Below are 21667 nucleotides of genomic sequence, written 5' to 3'. Positions count from 1 at the left end.
TCTTGTCCCAAACATTATGGAGGGCACTGTAGAACTTTTAAAAATTATTTATTAATCGTAAGCATTTATTTCACTTCACTCCTTGTCATTTGAACTGTTGGCATATAATTTGCGACATGGATGTTTTAGGCTGGTATTTTTCATTTGAAGGGGCTCGGTAATTATATTATCACTGTATGCATTTTTATTCCATTTTCCATTTGTAAAAAATACAGTTTAGATATAGTGGTCAGGTTGTAGTAGTGATGTTGTGGTATCGTAGAGTCATAGAACTGTACAGCCCAGAAACAGACTCTTCAGCCAATCTTGTCTCTGCTGACCAAATTAGCATATTAGGCTAGTCCAATTTGCCTGCATTCATCCATCTAATCCCTTTTTATCAATATAGCTGTCTATAATTGTCTTATAAAAGTCATAAATGTATCTGCTTCTATAGCTTCTTCTGGTAGCTCATTCCAGATACAGGTACCCTCTGTGTGTGAAAAAGCTGCCCATGAACTCCCTATTATATCTCTCCGATCTGACTTTAGCCTGTGCCTTCTAGATTATGATTCCTGTACACTGGGAAAATAGTGTTAATGCTCACCATATCCATCCATGCCCTTCATAATCCTGTACACCTCAATAGGTTCACCCCTCGGCCTCAAAGAAACCCCGTGATCGTGTGGGTTTTCTCCAAGATCTCCGGTTTCCTCCCACACTCCAAAGACGTACAGTTTTGTAGGTTAATTGGCTTGGAATGAATGTAAATTATCCCTCGTGTGTGTAGGGCAGTGTTAATGTGCGGGTATGGCTGGTCGGTGTGGACTCAGTGGGCCGAATGGCCTGTTTCCACACTGTATCACTAAACTAAACTGGCTTCAGTTTGTTATTTAGAATCTGTTGCATAGGCTTTTGTAATAAAATTAATTGATTTCCACTGCTTAGTGTTTTAAGTAATATATTGTTGTTGCAGTTATAAATTGCATCGCAAATAAAATGTTTATAAAAAATTAATTATATAAGATAATGATTTAATGTATCGTTACAGTGAAATGACTGAGCAATATCAGATTATGCTTTAACATCAGAGTTACTATAGACCTTATCACAAAGGAAATTAAAACTCCCACAGGAAGTCAAATTCGATCTTGGAAATTAAAAACTGATATCAGACGATCCAATGCTCTTGTGAACCATTAATTTTCTGGTATTTTCTGGTAAACGCATATCAGGAAGCACATTTGGACATTCAGACTGCACAATTCCATGGTGTGTTGGGAACATATTCTGTATGTTATATTGCTTTTAGATCTCTTGCTTAACTTTCTCCCACTTGTGCGGAGGTTAGTGTTTAAATCACTGCCTAACTATATGTGATTAGCGGCAAGGCACTGGGGGGGGAATCCAGTTCAGATGAATGCGCTCCACAACATCATCATTGCTTTAAAGAGAAGAGAAAAGTTAACAAGAAAGAAGAAAAATAAACAGTTAAAGTATAGTCCTCATATTTGGTGATAGCTGTGCAATTATTTTCCAGTACAAACTTGTGCTTAAAGAGAAGAATTAAGTATAATTTAGAGAAGAAAGATATTGTGGGAATTGTGTCAGTGTATAGTGTGGTATTTGTGATTCAATGCCTAGTACTTAACATTGGTGCTTAATGAAGAAAGAATATCTGCATCGGAAATGTCCTCGTTCTTCAGGGAACGGGGATTCCCCTCCGCCACCATAGATGAGGCTCACACCAGGGTCTCATCCATACCCCGTAACACTGCTCTCTCTCCCCATCCCCGCACACGCAACAAGGGCAGAGTCCCTCTGGTCCTCACCTTTCACCCCACCAGCCGGCAAATACAACACATAATCCTCCGCCATTTCCGCCACCTCCAACGTGACCCCACCACTCGCTACATCTTCCCATCTCCCCCCATGTCTGCCTTCCGCAAAGACCGCTCCCTCCGCAACTCCCTTGTCAATTCTTCCCTTCCCTCCCGTACCACCCCCTCCCCGGGCACTTTCCGTTGCAACCGCAAGAAATGCAACACCTGTCCCTTCACCTCCCCCCTCGACTCCATTCAAGGTCCCAAGCAGTCGTTCCAGGTGCGACAAAGGTTCACCTGTATCTCCTCCAACCTCATCTACTGCATCCGCTGCTCTAGATGTCAGCTGATTTACATCGGTGAGACCAAGCGTAGGTTGGGCGACCGTTTCGCCGAACACCTCCGCTCAGTCCGCAATAACCTACCTGACCTCCCGGTGGCTCAGCACTTCAACTCCCCCTCCCATTCCCAATCCGACCTCTCTGTCCTGGGTCTCCTCCATTGCCAGAGTGAGCAACAGCGGAAATTGGAGGAACAGCACCTCATATTCCGTCTGGGGTCCTTGCGTCCTTATGGCATCAACATTGAATTCCCCCAATTTGGCTAGCCTGTGCTGTCTCCTCCCCTTCCTTCACCCTCTAGCTGTCTCCTACCCCCCCCCCCACCCCCCCCCCCTGGGCTCCTCCTCCTCCTCCCTTTTTCCTTCTTTCTTTCCCCACCCCCCATCAGTCTGAAGAAGGGTTTCGGCCCGAAACGTCGCCTATTTCCTTCGCTCCATAGATGCTGCTGCACCCGCTGAGTTTCCCCAGCAATTGTGTGTACCTAAGAATATCTGCATGTTCTGATTTGGCATGTACTTCCTCGAGGATAATTTACACAGGACAAAAAAACAGAAACCTGTAAATTACATTTGTCAAGGGAGAGGCTAAGCAAATATATAACAAAATTCATTATTGCGCTATGATGAACTGAGTTTTTTCATTAATCAGGAATAACCTACGTTGGTCACATGGGTTTCTTTAGATCTGTAAGCATGGGGTGAAGAATGAACTGAATGTGTTATGAGTAAGGAAAAGACTAGGAGAATTCTGGATATCCTGAAGTTTATGGATGGTGAAATATCTGAGTGATCCAGAGATCATTTGAAATAAGCGAATAGTGGTCTAATGGTGACAAAATGATTGAGTCAATCTGCAGCAGATAAATCGCTAAGGTGAACAATATAAAGAGGTGCAAGTCCTGATGATGGAGATCAGTAGAGGTCAGAAGCTCCATTCAAGGTTAAAGGCAGGAACTGGAAAGAGGTTTCAGTCTTTCGACTAATTAACTGGAGAAAATATACCAGATGTCAGTTGGGCAGGCAGAGGTTGAGAAGAGAATGTAAAGAAGTGTTGCTAGATTTTATTAGCTTCTGAGGAACCCAACCCCATGTCTGCATGGAATTGCCAAGGGGAGGAAGCCAAGAGTAAAGGTTTGGTGTGGGGAAGTTCCTTAAAGGTAACCATATAAAGAAAAGAAACTAAAAGCAATTGCTGAAGATGAAGGGTAACAAATGACATTGTGCTTTAAAGAAGAGCAGTCCAGGTTGAGCTCTGTCACAACCGTATGAATTGAATTGAATTGTTATGTTTAGTTTAGTTTAGAGCTACAGCACGGATTCAGACTCTTCAGCCCACCGAGTCTGCGCCAACCATGGATCCCTGCACATTAACACTAGCTACACATACTAGGAACAATTTTACATTTATACCAAGCCAATTAATCCACAAACCTGTACGTCTTTGGAGTGTGTGAGGAAACCAGAACACCCAGTGAAAACCCACGTGGTCAAGGGGGGAACGTTAAAATTCCGTACAAACTAAACTGTTATGTAATGAACCGGATTTGATAAAGGACCTCGAGGTTAATGAGCCATTAGGAGGCAGTGACCATAACATGGTCAGGTTTAATCTACAATTGGAGAGGGAAAAGGGTAGATCAGAGGTCTCAGTGTTGCAGTGGAATAAAGGGGACTATGGGGCCATGAGGGAGGAGCTGGCCAAAGTTGACTGGAAAGATACACTAGCAGGGATGACAGTGGAACAAAAATGGCAGGTGTTTCTTGGAATAATACAGAAGGTGCAGGATCCAGCTCATTCCCAGGAGGAAGAAAGATTCCAAGGGGAGAAAAGGACGACCGTGGCTGTCAAGGGCGTCAGGGACAGTATAAAAATTAAAGCGAAGAAGTACAACGTAGCAAAGATGAGCAAGAGGATTGGGTAATGTTTAAAGAATAACAGAAGATAACCAAAAAGACAATACGGGGACAATACGATGCCTTCGTCGTTCCCATCCTGAAGAAGCCCAACCCAGTCTGTCTCAATGACTTTCGTCCAGTGGCTCTCACACCCATATTAATGAAGTGTTTTGAGCGGCTGGTCATGCAGCACATCAAAAACTGTCTCCCTGCCAACCTGGAGCCACTACAGTTTGCTTACAGAACCAACCGGTCCACAGAGGACGCAGTCTCTACAACACTCAACCTCGCTCTATCACATCTCGATCAGAAGAATACCTATGCCAGGATCTTCTTCATAGACTTCAGCTCAGCTTTTAACACAATCATCCCACAGCAGCTGGTGGAAAAGCTGAATCTGTTGAAGGTGGACACTGGCACCTGCAACTGGGTCCTTAAATTTTTGACGCAGCGGCAGCAGACAGTCAGGGTGGGCAGCCGTACATCAAGTACCATCGCAGTGAGCACTGGCTCACCCCAAGGCTGTGTCCTAAGCCCCCTGCTGTTCAGTCTGCTTACTCATGACTGGACTGCCAGACTCAGCAACAATTATATCAATATGTTCGCTGATGACACAACAGTGGTGGGTCTCAGCAGTGACAACAATGAGTCGGCGTACAGGATGGAGGTGGAGCTGCTTACAGAGTGGTGCAGATCTCACAACCTAACCCACAACGTGGAAAAGACGAAGGAGATGGTGATTGATTTCAGGAGGGCTGGCAAACACCATCACACTCCTCTGCTTATTGATGGTGCTGCTGTGAAGAGGGTTAGCAGCGTGAAGTTCCTGGGAGTTCACCTGGCGGACGACCTGACCTCAACGACCAACACCACAGCAGTCATCAAAAGAGCTCAGCAGCGGCTCCACCCCCTCCGGAGACTCAGAAAAGCAGGTCTCCCCACTGTTCACCTAATGACCTTCTACAGGTGCACCATCGAGGGCATACTAACCTCCGGCATCACTTCCTGGTTTGGGAGCTGCAAGGCTTACGAACAGCTAAACAGGATAGTGAAGACAGCCAGTGGGATCATTGGTGCTCAACTCCCTTTCCTGTTTGAGATCTATCAGAAGCGGAGCATCAGCAGAGCCATCTCCATTATTAAGGACCCTTATGACCCATCACACCACATCTTCCCCATTCTGCTATCTGGGAAGAGGTACAGGAGCATCAGCTGCAGAACCAGCAGGATGCTCCACAGCTTCTTCCCACAGGCAATAAAAATGGTTAATGGACTGTGTCCCCTCCCCTTATATCATACACCCACACATCTAACCTCGCCCAAACTTTGACAGCTAGACACCTGTCAAGGTAAAGTCACTGTTCGGTCTTAATGTCTGTTTTTAGTTCAATTTTAGGTCTATTTTAGATATGTTAATTTTAAAGTTGTATGTATTTATTCTGTTTTTATTAATTGCACTGACAAAAACTGATGGTGGTGGGGAAGATGCTGGAGTTAATTATAAACGATGGCGTAGCCGAACATTTGGATAGCAGTAACAGGATCGGTCCGAGTCAGCATGGATTTACGAAGGGGAAATCATGCTTGACTAATCTGGAATTTTTTGAAGATGTAACTAGGAAAATGGACGAGGGAGAGCCAGTGTATGTAGTGTACCTGTACTTTCAGAAAGCATTTGATAAGGTCCCACATAGGAGATTAGTGGGCAAAATTAGGGCACATGGTATTGGGGGTAGAGTGCTGACATGGATATAGAAGTGGTTGGCAGACAGGAAACAAAGGTAGGGATTAACGGGTCCCTTTCAGAATGGCAGGCAGTGACTAGCGGGGTACCACAAGGCACGGTGCTGGGACCGCAGAAATTTATAATATATTGTATGATTTGGATGAAGGGATTCAAAGTAACATTAGCAAATTTGCAGATGACACAAAGCTGGGTGGCAGTGCGAACTGTGAGGAGGATGCTATAAGAGCGCAGGATGACTTGGACAGGTTGGGGGACTGGGCAGATGCATGGCAGATGAAGTTTAATGCGGATAAATGTGAGGTTATCCACTTTGGTAGCAAAAACAGGAGGCAGATTACTATCTAAATGGCGTCAAGTTGGAAAAAGGGGAACTAACAAGAAAAAGGGGTCCTTGTACATCAGTCCATGAAAGTAAGCATGCAGGTACAGCAGGCAGTGAAGAAAGCGAATGGCATGTTGGTCTTTATAACAATAGGAATCGAATATAGGAGCAAAGAGGTCCTTCTGCAATTGTACAGAGCCTTAGTGAGACCACATCTGGAGCATTGTGTACAGTTTTGGCTCCCTAATTTGAGGAAGGACATTCTTGCTATTGAGGGAGTGCAGCGTAGGTTTACAAGGTTAATTCCCAGGATGGCAGGACTGTCATATGCTGAGAGAATGGAGCAGCTGGGCTTGTACACTCTGGAGTTTAGAAGGATAAGAGGATATCTCATTGAAACATATAAGATTGTTAAGGGTTTGGACACGCTAGAGGCAGGAAACATGTTCCCGATGTTGAGGGAGTCCAGAACCAGGGCCCACAGTTTAAGAATAAGGAGTTAGCCATTTAGAACGGAGACGAGGAAATACTTTTTCTCACAGAGAGTGGTGAGTTTGTGGAATTCTCTGCCTCAGAGGGCGGTGGAGGCAGGTTCTCTGGATGCTTTCAAGAGAGAGCTAGAAATATAGCAGTCAGGGGATATGGGGAGAAGGCAGGAACGGGGTACTGATTGGGGACGATCAGCCATGATCACATTGAATGGTAGTGCTGGCTCGAAGGGCCGAATGGCCTACTCCTGCACCTATTGTCTATTGTCTATTGAATACATTTTTATTAGCCAAATATGTGTACATATAAGGAATTTGCCTTGGTGCTTTGCTCGCAAGTAACAACATTATATACAGTAGACAACTAAAAATGAAACATTATAATTTAAATGTGAAGAATGAAATAAAATATGCATTGCTTGTTAAATGTTCAGTGGAGATATGTAGATCCCAGAATGTCTTTGTGGGATTAGCCCTTGGGCCCTTCCATTTCAGACACGTCTAGAAAGTTTTAATTGTCTTTTGTGTTCCTCCTCTGGTGGAGATACAGTGGGAAGAGCACCAAAGGGCCCATTATATGCAGCAGTGAATGAAAAGTTGGAGCTCACTGCTAGCTCACACTTCCCATGAAAGCTTGTTTCTATATTCTTATCTCCTGTGGATGACTCGCTAACAAATCAACAAGAGATTAATAATCTGTTTACATAAAGCTGATGTACTGTATTACATTTCCCAACATTTAAAACCTGCTTTCTAATATGTGTCCAAGCTGTCACAAGAGGCAACAAGTGGACATTGCACATGGCACTCCTCGTGTATTTCAGAGCTCTTTAAAAACATGCATTGTGCAATTGAATTACTGCGTGATAAATTCTGAGTGAGTGCAAAGCCTTGGGGGAAGATTGCACTTGGTGAGCTAAAGGAAGTGACAGTGACAGATGGTCTCAATCTTATTTGTTGGCACTGGTAAATACTTAGCATTCATCCGGTACTCTCAGTATTGTTAGTGAATACTGTTTAGCCTGATTCTGTAAAGGTCTTTGCTTTCTTTATAAGATAGTTTGAATTCTAACTTGTTTATTTCGATAAATCTCAATATATATTTCAATAGTCAAGAGTGTTTAATTGTCATATGTACCGGCAATGGAACAATAAAATTCTTACTTGCAGTAGCACAACACAGAAAAAGACACTAAGTACTGGAGTAAAACAGCGGGTCAGAGAGCATCTCTAGAGAACATGGATAGCTGATGTTTCATTTTTGCACTCTTCTTCAGACTGATTGTAGTGGGGGAAGAAAGCTGGAGGAGAGATGGGGCCAGGACCACTGGTGATAGGTGGATACATGTGAGGGAGGGTTTTTTATGGCAGATGGTTGGACAAAGATGAAAAGACAAAAAGTGTTAGATAAGGATAGAAGAGCTGATATCAGAAGTCAGAGGAAAGAATAAGTGGAAGGGAATGGGGCGAAAGCAAATTTGAGGTATGCATCCAGGTGGGACACAGGGAAGAGAGGGGAAAAATGTGGGGAGAGGTATGTTTTTGGTTAGTTACCTAAAATTGTTGGAGAATGAGGTGTAGGATGCGTTTGCATCCACTGACATTTTTGCCATCTTCAACGCTATCCCACCACCAGTCACATCCACACATCCCCATCCCCATCCCCATTCCTTCAGCCTTCCACAGAGACCACTCCCTCCGCAGCTCCTTGGTTCATTCATACCTTTCCACCCAAATCATCCTCACTCTTTCCCCTACAACATCAGGAGCTCCACCCTCACATCTATCTGTTGACCCGAGCAGTCCTTCTCGGTGAGACAGAGGTTCATGTGCACCTCCGCGAACCGCACCTACTGTATCTGGTGTTCCCGATGTTGCCTCCTTTACATCTGTGAGACCAAGTATAGACTAAGCGACTGTTTTGCTGAACACTTGTGCTCAGTCTACCAAAGCTTGCTGGATCTCCCGGTCGCTAACCATTTTAATTCCTCTTCCTGAACGGTCCTTTCATCAGCTAGAGTGCTGTCCTGACCTCCCATCTATCACTGCAGACATTTGAATTAACATTAATCAGACTTTATCAAACTCTATCTTGCACTAAATGTTGTATTCTTTATCTGTGCACTGTCGATGGCTTGATTGTAATCATATATAGTCTTGACTGGTAGCGCACAAACAAAAGTTTTTCACTGTACCCCGCAACACATGACAATAATAAACTAAACTAAACTATTGACCTTACTGCCGTGGGCCTCTTTCACTGCCAGACTGAGGCCACATGCAAACTAGAGGACCAGCAACTCGTATTCCACTTGGGTAGCTTACAACCCAACAGTATTCAAAGAAGGAATTGTGTATCTAATCATAACCTGAATCTGGCTTTCATGTGAAACCCATTTGCCCTCTTAATTATGGCACAAATCTGGCAGGCCCAAAGTGCATCTCATGGAGCATGGCGAGTATCTCTAACAAGTTTGTTTATTCAGAAACTGCCAATTCTGGCAAATTCACTGATGAATCATTTTTTAAGCAGAGGTGACCTGTGGCAGTATGTACTGGGAAGCACTCTGAGAGAACCTAATGTGTTTCAAAGATTCACAGCACCCACAGCCTCTTATATTCGGTGTAATCCATCATCTGAAATTCCTTCCTACACGCTATATTCTGTGCTTCAATGGTTACATGCGGATATTACATTTTTGAAATAATTCATGTTATCAATGTTTCTTTGTAACCATTCATCCTTGTTTTCGCTTTCTTAGAGTAACCTTCAACTTTCTGTTTACTCTTAATTTATTAAAAAAAAACATCCTCTTATTTGCCTGACAAATGAGTAATAAAAAGCCCCGTCTAATCACATGATTAGTTTTATTGCCCTTAGCCTGGTTTACATCATTCTGTGTTTATCTTTACTCTAATTCGCCATGCGTTGTGGTCTAAACACCTCCTAAAGCTATCTATTTCCATATAACCATATAACCATATAACAATTACAGCACGGAAACAGGCCATCTCGACCCCTCTAGTCCGTGCCGAACACATAATCTCCCCTAGTCCCATATACCTGCGCTCAGACCATAACCCTCCATTCCTTTCCCATCCATATAACTATCCAATTTATTTTTAAATGATAAAAACGAACCTGCCTCCACCACCTTCACTGGAAGCTCATTCCACACAGCTACCACTCTCTGAGTAAAGATGCCTAAGTTAACTTTACTTGGTTGGATCTTATAGAAACATATAAAATTCTTAAGGGATTGGATATGCTAAATGCAGGAAAAATGTTCCAGATGTTGGGGGAGTCTCATCCGAGTAATTTCATAGCATAACAAAGTTTGTTGTTATCAAATGGCCATTTGATGGTCAGAATAACTTGTCGTCGATTCTGATCTGTTTTCTGAGATACTGGACGACATTATGATCAGGTAGAGTACATTTCCAGCCATTCTTCTCATATTATTTAGCAGTCTTGACGTAATGTAAAATGGATAGAGAAGTGGTTGGCAGACAGGAAACAAAGAGTAGGGATTAATGGGTCCCTTTCAGAATGGCAGGCAGTGACTAGTGGGGTACCGCAAGGCTCGGTGCTGGGACCGCAGCTAATTACAATATACATCAATGATTTGGATGAAGGGATTCAAAGTAACATTAGCAAATTTGCAGATGACACAAAGCTGGGTGGCAGTGTGAACTGTGAGGAGGATGCTATGAGAATGCAGGGTGACTTGGACAGATTGGGGGAGTGGGCAGGTGCATGGCAGATGAAGTTTAATGCGGATAAATGTGAGGTTATCTACTTTGGTAGCAAAAACAGGAAGGCAGATTACTATCTAAATGGCGTCAAGTTGGGAAAAGGGGAAGTACAACGGGATCTGGGGGTCCTTGTTCATCAGTCTATGAAAGTAACCATGCAGGTACAGCAGGCAGTGAAGAAAGCGAATGGCATGTTGGCCTTTATAACAAGAGGAATTGAATATAGGAGCAAAGAGGTCCTTCTGCAGTTGTACAGAGCCCTAATGAGACCACACCTGGAGTATTGTGTGCAGTTTTGGTCCCCTAATTTGAGGAAGGACATTCTTGCTATTGAGGGAGTGCAGCGTAGGTTTACAAGGTTAATTCCCGGGATGGCGGGACTGTCATATGCTGAGAGAATGGAGCAGCTGGCCTTGTACACTCTGGAGTTTAGAAGGATGAGAGGGTATCTCATTGAAACATATAAGATTGTTAAGGGTTTGGACACGCTAGAGGCAGGAAACATGTTCCCGATGTTGGGGGAGTCCAGAACCAGGGGCCACAGTTTAAGAATAAGGAGTAAGCCATTTAGAGCGGAGATGAGGCAACACTTTTTCTCACAGAGAGTGATGAGTCTGTGGTATTCTCTGCCTCAGAGGGCGGTGGAGGCAGATTCTCTGGATGCTTTCAAGAGAGAGCTAGATAGGGCTCTTAAAAATAGCAGAGTCAGGGGATATGGGGAGAAGGCAGGAACGGGGTACTGATTGGGGATGATCAGCCATGATCACATTGAATGGCGGTGCTGGCTCGAAGGGCCGAATTGCCTACTCCTGCACCTATTGTCTATTGTCTATAATATTTTCCATCACTCATAAAGGAGGCATTAGTTTTTACATCAAATGCAAGCTTTCTCTCTCGACTGTTTGCCTTCCCTAATGAGTTCCTTCCAATCCCCTTTTCATAGGATAGGGTCTGACGTAATCGACTAGCACGGTGTTGCATGGACTCTCATTTTGATTTCAGCAGACACATGCTGAACTTCAAGCATATTATACATTTGCATTCTTGGAGACAGGAAACCTGGTTGTCCATTTGCATTTTACAAGACAAACATTGTGATTAAAACAAATGTTCCCACAATAACTCAAAAACGGAATATTAGTAATTCAAAGTCTTGAACAATACCTTTTAACCTTTTGGAAATACATTGTTGTCAAGAAGAACAATGTTTAAGCTTACTTATATTGTTCAAATCAATTTCCTAAAATTCCAATTTCACATTTCCAGTATAAATATTCACAAATCCCAATTTTCCCAAATGCCAATTTCTTTCTGGAATGTTGGCCTCTCTTATCCGGCATAGAGACACTCATTTTTCTAACACTTTAACCTGCATTCCACATGGCCAGTGGGGATTTGGGTCTCTCTTTGAAATCAATTCAAAAGATATAGGAAAAGAAACAAAACCAAGATAAAACGCAGATAAGATAAAACCAAACTGCATGTTCACACCGTAAAACGAAGAATAAACAGTTAATTTCCACATTGAAAGCTTCTGACACATAGTCTAAAGAATAAAAAATGAATGGGTTGGAGGGACCCCCCTCACACAACTTCTAAAAGAGATACTGCCTCTTAAAAAAGATACTGCAAATTTATTTCACAGGGGAAGAGAATCATTCAGTCACATCCTATTCCATCTGTTCCATAGGATTAATTCAACATTCTTCCAGAACCAATTTAACACAAAAGTAACAACCTTTGCACACACTTCATGTGTTTTGACGTATATAAATCAAAATTAAAACGCAAGTTGCCACACGTCATGCTATATGCAGAATCTCACAGACCATCCCTCCACTTCAAACGATATAATTATCACTCAAAAATCCAAACATAAGTAAAACACAATCACACACACCTCATGGAAATCATTCAAACCGTTAAGGCTTTAATCCACCAGAATTCTGGAGGACATTGTTCATGGATTCTGGAAGACATACAATTAAACTTCCGAACATCAACTCAAACTCCTATCAGCTTTCAATTCCCATTAGCATTTAAACATTGTGAGACATCCTGGTCCCTTGTTTGCTGTTGTGTTGACCCACATTTCCGAGCAAAGTAATTTTGTTTCCACAATTAAAACACATGCCCTCTGGTTTCTCTTCCTTCACTGTTCCCTTATTTCTCCACACGACTGACTCCTGAGTCTCCTTTATCTCAAAAGAAGGGCCTCGACCCGAAACTTCACCCATTCCTTCTATCCAAAAGCCAGAAGAAGCCTGTCCCACTGACTTACTCTAGTATGTTATGTCTATATCCTATATCTCTGCGAACATCCCAAAATACCCGATTCCCCGTTGTTCCCCTTTTAAAGATTGGCACTTCATTTAAAATCATCTGTTTCCCTGGGGCTGTCAAAGGTTCCTCACAGTATGTTTGTGTAGTGCATTCCCTTGTCATCCAGACTAATGTATGAAATGGAGCTGTTGGGGATGCAGCTAGTATCTTTATGTCCTTTTCAAAAGTTAGGGGTAGCCCATGGTCCTCATCATACCTATCTCTATATGCCTCATTGTCAAAAGTTCCCCAGTCAATGTTGTTAGCCACCACCATTCTCCTGCATGGCTTTTTACATTCTTCATCCTGTGTACGCTCACTGGTGCTATTTTAACCTTTTCTTGTAAGTTCTTTGCCAGAAGAATAAGGGGTAGGCCGTTTAGGACTGAGATGAGGAAAAACATTTTCACCCAGAGAGCTGTGAATCTGTAGAATTCTCTGCCACAGAAGACAGTGGAAGCCAATTCACTGGATGTTTTTAAGAGAGTAAGATTTAGCTCTCATGGCCAAAAGAATCAAGGTATATGGGGAAAAAGGAGGAACGGTGTATTGATTTTGGATGATCGGCCATGATCATATTGAATGGCAGTGCTAGCTCGAAGGGCCGAATGGCCTACTCTTGCACCTATTTTCTATGTTTCTATGCCATGGCTGCAAGTACATTTGCTCCTTTCTCATATTTACCTTTTCCTTGTCTGTGCCACTTTTTGTTCTCAGCAAGGGTGTTCTTCCGGATCTTATCCTTTATCATTTTTTTATTTACATTTTTAAATATAATCCACAATAGTTTGTACAATGGATCCCTAATGGGCCTGTCCCACTTACGCAACTTTTTTGGTGACTGCCGGCACCTGTCATAGGTCGTTGCAGGTCGCTGAAGATTTTCAACATGTTGAAAATCCAGCGGCGACCAGAACAAGGTACGACTCTTTGGGCGACTACTCACGACCATCCAGGCTTCACCCCGCGACATGTCGCCAGGGTATCGCCTGCATGGTCGTGAGTAGTCTCCTCAGTCGCCCAAAGAGTCGTGGCGTCTTTCTGGATTTTCAACATGTTGCGACCCGCAACGACCAATGACAGGTGCCGGCAGCCTCCGAAAAAGTTGCGTAAGTGGGACAGGCCCATTAGATCCAGATTTGATGTTAACGCTTTTCTTTTTAAGTTGCCATCATCAACATGCCAAGTACGCTGCTGATACTTTCTATTATTTTGAACCACCTTCAGGTTTCTCCCAAACACAAGATGCCCCATGTGTTATGCTTCACCGCACCAGGAGCTGACATCTTATATATATATTATTAGGCGGCGCGACTTACCCGTTGCAGCGGCCCCTACAGCCTGTCTGTCTTTTTTAATTTGTTTTAATTTTTTGTCTAGTTAAATGTAGTGTTGGTGTTTTTTTAATACTGGTTTTAAATGTGTATATGTGGGGGACGGGGGGGGGAGGGGGAAACCGTTTAAAATCTCTTCCCTGTACATGAGACCCGACCTTTTCCCTGTCGGGTCTCCAACCTGAACGACCCGGGGGCTCGGGAGACTGCGGAGATGCGGAGCTGCGGACTACTCACCATCGTGGGGCTGGCCGGCCTCGGAGCGTGTGGAGCGGTGGTGACTCGCTGCTGCGACTCGACTCCTGGGGCTCGGAGGCTCCAGCAACGCAGCCGCAGGTCCGGTGGACTGGGACATCGGGAGCTCGCGGGTCCGGGGGGAGAGATCGCTTCCCGGAACTCCCACAACGCGACTTCTCCAGCCCGTGTCGCGGGGTTGGAACGACCCGGAGCGGGGACGTACATCGTCCAGCATGGCTTCATGGCCGTGGGACATTCCAGCGCCCGCCGGGGGCTCCAACTTTGTGACTTTTAGACCGTAAATCGCCCGGCACGGCCTAAAATGGCCGTGGGACTTCAGATTCAGATTCAGATTCAATTTTAATTGTCATTGTCAGTGTACAGTACAGAGACAACGAAATGCATTGTCTGAGGCTTATCATCGCCCGCCTGGGGCTTGGACATCGGGAGAGACATGGAGATCAGGGGAGAGAAAAGACTTTGCCTTCCATCACAGTGGGTTCACTGTGATGGATGTTTGTGTGAATTAAATTGTGTGTATGTCTAGGAAATTGTCTTTGTTTGTATGGCTGTGGAAACGGAATTTCGTTTGAGCCTCACTGAGGCTCAAATGACAATAAATGGCATTGTATTGTATTGTATTTTATCGAGGCAGTACCGATTTTTAAAATGGCAACCTATTTTTAGTCGCAGCCGGTTTTGAATTTTTTGAAATAATCACCGGAGCATAGAAGAAGCGTAAACCGCTTTCGACCATTAGGGAGATTGACAAAAACCTCCGGGAACCGCATGGAAACCTTGGGTGAGGCGCAAAGTCTCCAGAGGTTTCCGTTCAGGTTTCCTAAGTGGGACAGGGGCATTAAGAGCAAAATGTTCAACTTTCTGTTTTCTGTTAATTAATGAAAATAACCCATCCTCCTATTTGCCTGAGAAATGAGTGTAATATAGAACCTTTCTAAACTCAGGGATTAATTTTATTACCCATTGCCTGGTTTACATAATTTTGTGTTTATCTTTACTCAAGCTATTTCTTGTAGCCTAAACACCACCCAAATCTATCTATGGCCCATCTTAACATGACCTCTAAGTTAGCTTCACTATGTTGGCCTCTGTTTGCATCATGCTTTCCACTAAATGTACTCTTCAGTTATACATATTACACACCTACACTGCTCCGCCATTTCCTTTGTCAGATATAAACATAGAAGAGCCGAATGGCCTACTCCTGCACCTATTTTTCTATGTTTCTATGAATTATTCAATTTCAGGTAACTAATACACAAACACCCCTCTCCTCCAGTTTTCCTATATTCACCTATATTCTTTCATCCAGCTACATAATCTTCAACTCTTCTGTCCTAATCTCACACTTTTTGTCTTTTTATCTCTGGCCTTTGTCCAACCATCTGCCAATCAACCCCTCCTCCCTCACCTTTATCCACCTATCACTTGCCAGACTTTGTCCGCTCCCTCCTCTTTTCCAGTTTTTAAAATCTGCAACATGTAATTATAACATGCCTTAACAAAAAGTGTGTAGATTATTTTTCTACAATTAAGTATATAGGTTCTGAAGATAGTCACGAAATGCTGGAGTAACTCAGCGGGACAAGCAGCATCTCTGGAGAGAAGGAATGGGTGACGTTTTGGGTCGAGACCCTTCTTCAGAGATATTCAGGTTCTGAATACCTCTTACAGAAGACCAGTTTCATGACCGTAAAGGCTGGCAATTTGCATGTATTTGTAAATAATTTGGGGGTTTGATGCATTTACTCATTCCACTAAACACAAATTTTAGACTTATATGTTTGAGATAGGTGAGGATACCTTTGGATTAAATTTCCAAAAAAATTTACACAGGTAAAGTGATCATTGGCACAAAGGTTATAGGTAGGAAAAATGATACGGTTCTGCATAGATAATATAAGGAGCTAGGCAAAACATTTAAGAGCAAAACCTCAAGGGCAGTAATCTATGGAATACGCCTAGTGCCACGTGCTAGTGAGGGTAGGAATAGGAAAATAGGACAGAAAAATGCATGGCTCAGGAGTTAATGCAGGGGACAAGATTTCAGATATTTGGATCATTGGTAACTCCTCCGGGGCAGATGTAACCTGTACGAGAGGGTTGAGTTGCATCTGGACTGGAGGGGGACCAATAACCTTGCAGGGAGGTTTGCCCATGCTCCTCTTGAGCGTTTAAACTAGAGGAGGAGAGGAAGGGGGCAGGGGATCCAGAGTAGGAGGTCAGAAATTGGAAAAAGTGGCGTGGACCTAAGAGGATAGGATCATTAGGTCTCAAAGTGAGGACATGCATGGAGAGATGAAATAATAAGTTGAAGCTCATGGGCTGAAGTATGTCCATTTCAATGCATGGAGTATTGTGGAGAAAGTAGAAGCACAGGGCCTGGATCAGTGCTTGAGACTATGTTGTTGTGGTCATTGCGGAAACGTGGTTGCGAGTGGGACATTCTGGCAGCTCGATGTTCTGGGGTTTCATTGTTTTAGAAGTGATAGAGAATGAGGGACTAGAGGTGGAAAAGTTGTGCTACTGATCAGAGAGACTGTTACGGCAGCATTCAGGGAGGACGTACAAGAGGCTTTGTTCACGGAGGCAATATGGGTAGAGGTTAGAAATAAGAAAGATGCAAGACCCGGGATCATACAGAGCAATTGCACTTTTAAATACAGATCAGAAAATTTTAACTAAAATACTAGCGTATAGATTAAGTACAGTGATGAATAAATTAATACACCCTGACCAAACAGGCTTTATTCAGAAACGATACTCATATTATAATCTAAGAAGATTATTTAATATTATATATTCCAAGAGAATTATTAATGAAGATCTAGCAATAATTTCACTTGACGCTGAAAAAGCATTTGATCAGGTCGAATGGCCTTATTTATTTTCGGTGATGGAAAATATGCAGCTAGGGGAGAAATTCTGTACATGGATAAAACTGTTATATACAAATCCCACGGCTAGAATATTTACAAATCAAAGGTTGTCACCTAAATTTAGCCTATCTAGAGGTTGTAGACAAGGATGCCCATTATCTCCATTATTATTTGCGCTTGCTATTGAGCCACTGGCAGAAAGAGTTAGGGGGCATCCGGAAATACATGGGTATAACACAAAGGACACAGTGAATACAATTTCTCTATACGCAGATGATGTATTAATTTACATTACAAAACCAGAAATTAGTATTCCAAACTTATTAAAGCTAATAACCCAATTTGGTTCACTTTCAGGATACAGAATAAATTGGAATAAAAGTGAAATTATGCCAATAAGGGAACATAACAAACAGATAATACAACAATTTCCATTTAAAATAGTAAATGAAAAATTTAAATATCTAGGTATTTATGTAACTAAGATATATACATCATTATTTAAAGCAAATTTCCCCCCATTACTGAACAAACTACATAAGAATATTCAATACTGGAAAACACTTCCTATCTCAATGGTAGGCAAAATCAATGCCATAAAAATGATTTTTTTACCGCAAATATTATATCTTTTTCAGACAATTCCGATATATCTGGCAAAGAACTTTTTTTTTAAATTGGACTCTATTGTTAATGATTTTATCTGGGATTATAAGAATCATAGGATAAACAAAAGACACTTGTGTAAATCAAAAATAAATGGAGGCGTGGTTTTACCCAATATTTTGTTTTATTTCTGGGCAGTTAACATTAAAAATATGAATTTCTGGTTGGAAGAAATAGATCATCAACCAGACTGGTTAAAAATGGAAAAGGAAGATTGTTTACCTTTTGATATCGGTTCGATATTATTTGCTACGTCTAAATTAAACAAAAAAATTTATAGGGAAAACCCTATAATATTTAGTGCTATACGAATTTGGAAACAATTAAAAAAGACATTAAAATTAGATAATTTATCACTTTTTCTTCCAATTGTGAATAATCCTTTGTTTAAGCCTTCATGGTTGGACAGGGGTTTTACACAATGGAAGAATTATGGAATTAAAAATATGGGACAACTTTACAAGGAAGGTACTTTTCTGACATTTCAGGAATTGCAACAGACTTATGGACTTCGAGGAAATGATTATTTCAGATATCTTCAATTTAGAGATTATGTAAAATCGAACTCCCAAAATTTTCGAATTAGAAATTCAGAAATTCTTGATGAATGTTGGAACAAACATCCTAATACAGAAAAAATAATATCTTATATATATAATATCTTATTAGACAGTGACATTCCTTCGACGGACTTACACAGACAAACATGGGAAAAAGAATTAAATCAAGTAATAACGAAAGATACTTGGGAAGAAAGTTTGCAACACATACATCAGTGTTCACTAAACGCTAGACATTCTCTAATACAATTTAAAGTAATACATAGGTTACATTATTCAAAAACAAAATTACATAAAATTTTTCAACATATCTCACCTATATGTGATAAATGTCAACATTTAGAAGCTACATTATCTCATATGTTTGCAAACTATAAAAATTAAAAAATTCTGGGTAAATATTTTTAGTATAATATCTAAAGTAACCAGCACACAATTGGACCCAGATCCAAAATTAATAATACTCGGAATATTAGAATTAAATCAAACACTTAGAACAACACAAAGAAACTTTATTGATTATAGTTTAATAACAGGAAAAAAATTAATTCTAAAATTTTGGAAAGGCCCTACGGCCCCCACAATCAAAATGTGGATTATAGAAATGACGGAGACCTTAAACGTGGAAAGAATCAGATTTTCCCTGTTGGACAAACAGGAATTATTCGTTGGAACATGGTCTCCTTTTATTGATTACTTAAAGGGTCAGAATGGTTCAGCACAGGAACCTGACTAGCACGCGGGCTAAAGAATGGATGAAATACTATACTCTGAAATGTACGAATATATCTCGAATGAAGTCTTTTTTATTTTAATACATTTTTCCATTCTTCTTTAACTATCTTTTTCCTTTTTTTTTTTTTTTTTTTTTTTTTTTTTGTTTTTGTCTTTCTTCTCTTTCTTTTCTTTCTTTACTTCATCTATCTCTTTAGTTCTATCTAGTTTAAAAAAAAAAAAAAAGGCAAAAAGTATTGGAGACAATGTAATAATAATTGACAATATTATCAATTTAAAAATGTAAGACTATGTAATGATGTAATGATGTAATTAGGTTATGTACCTATCTCCAATAAAAAATATTTTCAAAAAAAAAAAAAGAAATAAGAAAGATGCAAGAACTATAATGGGATTCTATTGAACCCTCCCCCCAAAAACAAATAGCAAGTGAGATAGAGGAACAGATATGTAGTCTGATTACCAAATCACATATGATAATAATGACAATATTAGGGTGCCAGAAGGAAGGTAAGTTGTCCATTCTTGCAAAATATTTGAAGTATGTTCCTCCATTTATGTGGGCCTTGGCCATATAACACCTTAGATTTTGTGTACAGATGTCCTTACACAAGGAGAGAATGCTGTGACAGTTCATCCAATTGATTCTGGGTTAAAAACAGAAAATGTTAAAAGCATGTCAGGTATTGTCAATGGAAAGATGAACAGAAAGAATTAATGGTTCACCATTAACTATTTTAATATTTTTATTCATCAGAGCATGAGAAACACAGACTCTGCAAAAGCGCAGACTATATGAATTTGCACTTCAAAGTGAAATGGCTGTACAATGAATATGTTCGAGATCTTCCAGCAATCAAAGGGACCATACCTGAATATCCAGCGTAAGTATTAGGAACCAAGGCTGCTATGTTGCAAGCTTTGAAATGTTTCACAAGTTAAAGGACTTATATCATTAGATAAATCAGGGCTCTCACTTAACTTTTTTTCTCTGTTGTCAGCGGGCAACCTAGGCAGCTTTTTAGGTTGCCAAATGACAGTTTAGGTGGTCATTTAAGACGGCTTGAATGACGCGTGCGATAATGTGCTCAGACGAAGTGCGTAGTTACCAGTCGGAATTATGCTCAATGAAGCATTCACATATTATTTCTGCTTCAAATAAAGTCACAAACTAAACATATTCACCAATCAAGACATGATATATACCACAATTACATGCAGCAAAATTATAATACAGTATCTCAACTCTTTTTACACGTTGCAATGAATGCAATTTCTATTATTTCTTTCCACTTCCAAACAAAAATGTGGTTGGATTATTCAGCGTATGATCAACCTCGATTAAACCAAGCACAGGCTTGGCGATCGCTTCGCACAACACCTCCACTCAGTTCACAATAACCAACCTGATCTCCCGTTGGCGCAGCACTTCAACTCCCCCTCCCATTCCGAATCCGTCCTGTTTGTCCTGGGCCACCTCCATGGCCAGAGTGAGGCCCACCGCAAATTGGACGAACAGCACCTCATATTTCGCTTGGGTAGTTTACACCCCAGCAGTATGAACATTGGCTTCTCCAATTTCAGGTAATCCTTGCTTTCTCCCTCCTTCCCCTCCCATTCCCAGCACTCCCACAGCCTCTTCCTTTCATTTTCCCGCCCCCCCCCCCCCCCCCCCCCCCCCCTCCCCAACATCAGTCTGAAGAAGGCTCGAAGGTGAGGACATAGAAACATAGAAAATAGGTGCAGGAGTAGGCCATTTGGCCCTTCAAGCCTGCACTGCCATTCAATATGATCATGGCTGATCATCCAACTCAGTATCCTGTACCTGCCTTCTCTCCATACCCCCTGACAGCTTCAGCCACAAGGGCCACATCTAACTCCCTCTTAAATATAGCCAATGAACTGGGGAGGATTTGCAGGGGAGTATGTGCGGGCTGTGACAGTGCGCATGTGCAAGGCGGCCGGCCGTGCCGGTGGATGAGGAGAGGCCGGAAGGCGGAGACCCGGCGGATGGAGAGTGACAGAAAGAGAGACAGAAAGGGGGGCCAAGCCGGGCAAAATGACACTGCTTTTAGGTTGCCCGGCGGGACTTTAGTTGGCCATTGGCAACCGAGCAACCGTTAATTTCGAGCCCTGCAAATGTGCATACACCACCTCAAAAAATCTAACTGCGTCCTTTATGTTTCTTCAAAGTTTATTTGAATCTTGATAATTATATTTGGTTGCAGGTGGTTTGAACAATTTGCAATGCAGTGGTTGGATGAAAATGAAGAAGTTTCATTGGAATTTCTACACGGAGCTCTTGAGAGAGATAAAAAGGATGGGGTATGTATTCAGATGCCATACATTCTATAGTAATTTAGATTTGATTGTGAACAGCAGAAACTCGCATATGGGATCGAACCAATTTGCTGGTTTACAGAAAACAGAAGGTAGTGTTCAGTTGGTGTTTTTTTCTGGTTTAGTTTATTGTCACGTGTACCAAAGTACAGTGAAAAGCGTTTTGTTAACAATGTGCAGTGAATAGTAGCCACATAGGATGGTGCTCGAATCCCAGGATTT

The 21667-nt window shown here is 41.8% G+C and overlaps 1 protein-coding gene across 1 annotated transcript in view; it reads left to right on the top strand.

Moving 5' to 3' along the window:
- Positions 1–21667, top strand: part of unc13b (unc-13 homolog B) — a 404018-nt gene that overhangs the window by 316476 nt on the left and 65875 nt on the right. The window contains exons 28-32 of the mRNA XM_033037251.1: positions 10565–10587; positions 10923–10963; positions 13655–13669; positions 19863–19989; positions 21334–21430. Coding sequence (XP_032893142.1) covers positions 10565–10587; positions 10923–10963; positions 13655–13669; positions 19863–19989; positions 21334–21430 — 303 coding nt within the window. The remainder of the gene's footprint in view (positions 1–10564; positions 10588–10922; positions 10964–13654; positions 13670–19862; positions 19990–21333; positions 21431–21667) is intronic.

Source organism: Amblyraja radiata, chromosome 1 (assembly GCF_010909765.2).
Source record: "Amblyraja radiata isolate CabotCenter1 chromosome 1, sAmbRad1.1.pri, whole genome shotgun sequence".
NCBI lineage: Eukaryota > Metazoa > Chordata > Chondrichthyes > Rajiformes > Rajidae > Amblyraja > Amblyraja radiata.
Note: the sequence above shows the minus strand (reverse complement) of the source record. Positions and strands in the feature narration are given on the sequence as shown.